Here is a 3,573-nt window from a genome sequence, read left to right as displayed (position 1 = left end):
CCCGCAGCTCCGGGGAGGGGCTGATCTGATCTCACTCCCAATCCGGTGACTTCCCAATCAGCCTCTTTCCTCCCTGGCAGCTTGCTTTCCTGCCCTCTGCTTCCAGTTCCCGGCTGTTTGTCTTGGGATGGGTTTTTGTTGTTTTGTTTTGGTTTTTTTTGAATCAAAACAAACTACCGGGTTCAAACTGCTGGTCAGGAACACGCTGAGCAGGAGCCTTTGCTCCTGGCAAGGGCTGTGGAAACTCGCCATGGAGAAACACCTCAGCCATGGAGAACTTGTTTTTTAGCAGCTGGGATGTCTGCATCACAGCGGGGTCCGGACAGTTGGAAATCTGTATCTCAGAGCTCCATAAAAGCACTGAGTTTCCTCAAATATATAATCACTGGCAAGAGCTCTGCACAGCTTGGGAGGAGGGAGGATGGCTCTGAAGTCACTCGGATTTACCCTGGCCTCCCCCAGCCTTGCTGGTATCGTGATTCCTCATATAAGGCAGTGAAGAGTCATTTCTGCCCCATCAGCCCATCCTTTCCCAGGAGCTCCAGATGGTTTTGCTCTGTCTCTCTGTGTCTGCACTACTGGTAATTCAGGCCTGTCTCACATTAGCTTTTGAGCTGAAACCTTCCCACAATTAGTTTAGAGTCTGCTTCTGCGCTGCAGAGGACGTAGGGCTGAGCTGGCAGAGCGCTGTCTGGGAGATCCGTCCCACACAAGTCCTGTTCAGGTTTCTCTATTTCAGTCAAGAGTGTGATTTTTCTAGTGAAATCATCAAAGCAAGACAGTCTCTGCTACAGATGGGCAGCAACAGCCATTTGAAAATGCCTCATACCTGGCTTGTCTCTCAAGACAGGAGTAGTTAACTTCAATATTATCTCGTTTTACACCAACATAACATCTCTCTCTTCTTCATCTGGCCCTCCTTTCCCAAGGAAAAGGGTTCTTTTCCTCTGGGAGCTCCACAGCACAAAGTGTCAGGGAAATCTTCGTACCTGCCCAAGGAACACAGCTCAGCAACTCACTGCTCAGGGAAAATGTGGAAGCATCCCTGCTTCTCTTGGAGCAGAGCTGTTTGGCCCTTGCCAAATTAACTTGCTAATTAACAGGGGTTTTTTGATCTCAGGCAGGAATTTACCACTCAGAGGCCAAACCTAAGTGTGGTCCAAAACTTCCAGCTGGTCCAAAGCCCTGTGTGCTGTGGCAGGAATGTGAAGAGCTGACAAATATCTGGGGAATGCAATGTCTGGGGAAGGACTTGGGTGTAGCAGACATCTTGGGATAAGCAGTAAGGGAGGGTTGTATGGCAGGAACAGAATTAATGGAGAAGGAGCACAGGGAAAAGCAGGATTGCTGCAGGGCGTTTAGGAGAGGAGGAAGCTTCATTTGTGCAGGTGATTTATTCCTTCTGTGCCTTCATTCACCCATCAGACAGGGAAGTGTCATCATTATCCTCGCTGTGCCGACAGATCTGGGGTCTTTGCCTACAGCAATCCAGCAGCACCAGCACCGAAATCCTGGTTCCTTGTTCCCATCCCAGCTCTTGGAAGGATCCTGGTAATAATAATCATGCAAACAGGTTTTGCTGAGGGAGATGATTTCAGGAATGGTGATAGCTGGGAGACAGTGATGGAGCCACACTTGTCACATGAATAACCACAGTCTGTCCAGGCAGAGCTGACAGTCTAAGGCAAGGCAGCTCCTTCTGTGCTGATTTAAGAGGCTCTTCGTAGACACAGCAGATCTTTCTGCTTCACCTCCCCTGCATAATAAGAAGCAGCATCCTTCCTTTTAGTTTATCTGCCTTTGGATGGGATGTGAGGCTGGCAGACCCCTCTGGGCACAGGGGAACCCTGGAAGGAAGCTGAGGCTTTTAACTTTCTGCATGAGTGCAGTGAGAATGTGGGTTGTAGTTTCAGTGCCTCTAAACCTGGCACTCGGGGAGGAGTTCCCAGCTGAGTAAATCTTTATGTGATCTTCAGAAATGTTATCAAGGAGGGACACAGCGAGGGACAAGGTGCTCCACTGGGATGGATGGATTTAGAGGGGGCTCCTGAGTTTATAGACACCCCTCTCCAACAAGAGCTGTTAAAAAGCAAACTGCCCCATGGTTTTTTAAAAATAGAAAGCTTTTTTTTCTGCACAATTCAGCCAGAAGATTCCCCCCATTCCAGGCCCTGGGTGAGGCAGCCATGGCAGTGCTGAGTGAGGGATCTTGAGATGATGTAGAGCTGAAGGGAGAATCATAGAATAAACTGAGATGGAAGGAACCCCTGAGGAATATCGAGTCCAACTCCTGGCCTTATGCAGGACACCCCATGAATGCCACCATGTGCCTGAGAGGGGATTCCCTCAAACATTGAGGGAATCAAGGCACTGAGGGGAAAACGGGAGCGCTGAGGGGACCCAGGGACTGAGGGGAGCCGGATGTTGCGGGGAGCCAAGGGTGCTGAGGGGAAATGGGGAGCTGAAGGAAGACAGGGGTGTTTAGGGGACATGGGGGCACTGAGGGGAGCAGGGGGTGCTGACAGAACCGGGATGCTGAGGGGAGTTGGGCCCTGAAGAGAACCAGGGGCTGAGGGGAGCAATGGCGCTAAGGGGAGCCGGGGGCTGAGGGGAGCAATAGTGCTGAGGGGAGATGGAGCCGCTGAGGGGAGCAATGGTGCTGAGGGGAGATGGAGGCGCTGAGGGGAGTCGGGCCCTGAGGGGAGCCAGGGGCTGAGAGGAGCAATGGTGCTGAGGGGAACCAGGGGCTGAGGGGGAGCAATGGCGCTAAGGGGAGCCAGGGGCTGAGGGAAGCAATGGTGCTGAGGGGAGATGGAGGCGCTGAAGGGCACTGAGGGGAGCAATGGTGCTGAGGAAAGATGGAGGCGCTGAGGGGCAGGGGGCACTGAGGGGAGATGGAGGCAGGGGCACTGAGGGGAGCAATGGTGCTGAGGGGATGGGGGTACTGAGAGGAGCAATGGCGCTGAGGGGAGATGGAGGTGCGGACACTGAGGGGAAATGGAGGCGTTGAGGTGCAGGGGGCACTGAGGGGAGCAATGGCGCTGAGGGGCGGGGGGCACTGAGGGGAGCAATGGCGCTGAGGGGAGCCCAGAAGCAGAGCGGAGGCTCAGCTCCATGCTTCAGAGCCACCGCAACCGCGGGACGGGGACGGGCACTCGGACGGGCACCGCAGGCTCTGGGACTGCCCGGAGGCGGTGCCCACAACCGAAATGGCGGCGGCGGCGGCGGCCGCGCCCGGTGCGGGGCGGGACGAGGCGGGGCCGCGCTCACCCGGCCCCGGCTCCGCTTTCGTTACAGCGCGGCCGAGGCAGCGCCCGGCGGGACGCGGCGCCCGGAGCCCCCGGACTGATCCGCTGCCTCCACCTCGGACCCCGCCGCCGGTGACACCGCCGGGCTAACCTCGCCGCCATGGGCTCCGAGCGGGACTCCGAGTCGCCGCGCTCCTCATCCATCCACTCGGCCGCCGCCAAGTGCCCCAAGCCCGGCCGCCGCCGCCGCCTCTCCTTCCAGAGCGTCTTCTCCGCCGCCGCCGCCTCCGCCGCGGGCGGCCGCCGCCGCGCCAAGGCCGAGCCG

General features: G+C 56.5%; 1 protein-coding gene across 1 annotated transcript in view; it reads left to right on the top strand.

Annotated features, from left to right (window-relative positions):
* Positions 1 to 3,047: 3,047 nt before the first annotated feature.
* Positions 3,048 to 3,573, top strand: part of RNF19B (ring finger protein 19B) — a 12,044-nt gene continuing 11,518 nt past the window's right edge. Inside the window, 1 exon segment of the mRNA XM_041460791.1 lies at positions 3,048 to 3,573. This exon segment is cut by the window's right edge and continues 27 nt beyond it. Coding sequence (XP_041316725.1) covers positions 3,409 to 3,573 — 165 coding nt within the window. The 5' untranslated portion in view covers positions 3,048 to 3,408.

Source organism: Pyrgilauda ruficollis, unplaced genomic scaffold, assembly GCF_017590135.1.
Source record: "Pyrgilauda ruficollis isolate IOZ18807 unplaced genomic scaffold, ASM1759013v1 scaffold149, whole genome shotgun sequence".
NCBI classification, from domain to species: domain Eukaryota; kingdom Metazoa; phylum Chordata; class Aves; order Passeriformes; family Passeridae; genus Pyrgilauda; species Pyrgilauda ruficollis.
The sequence above is the reverse complement of the archived record's forward strand: the minus strand, read 5'-3'. Positions and strand labels throughout refer to the sequence as shown.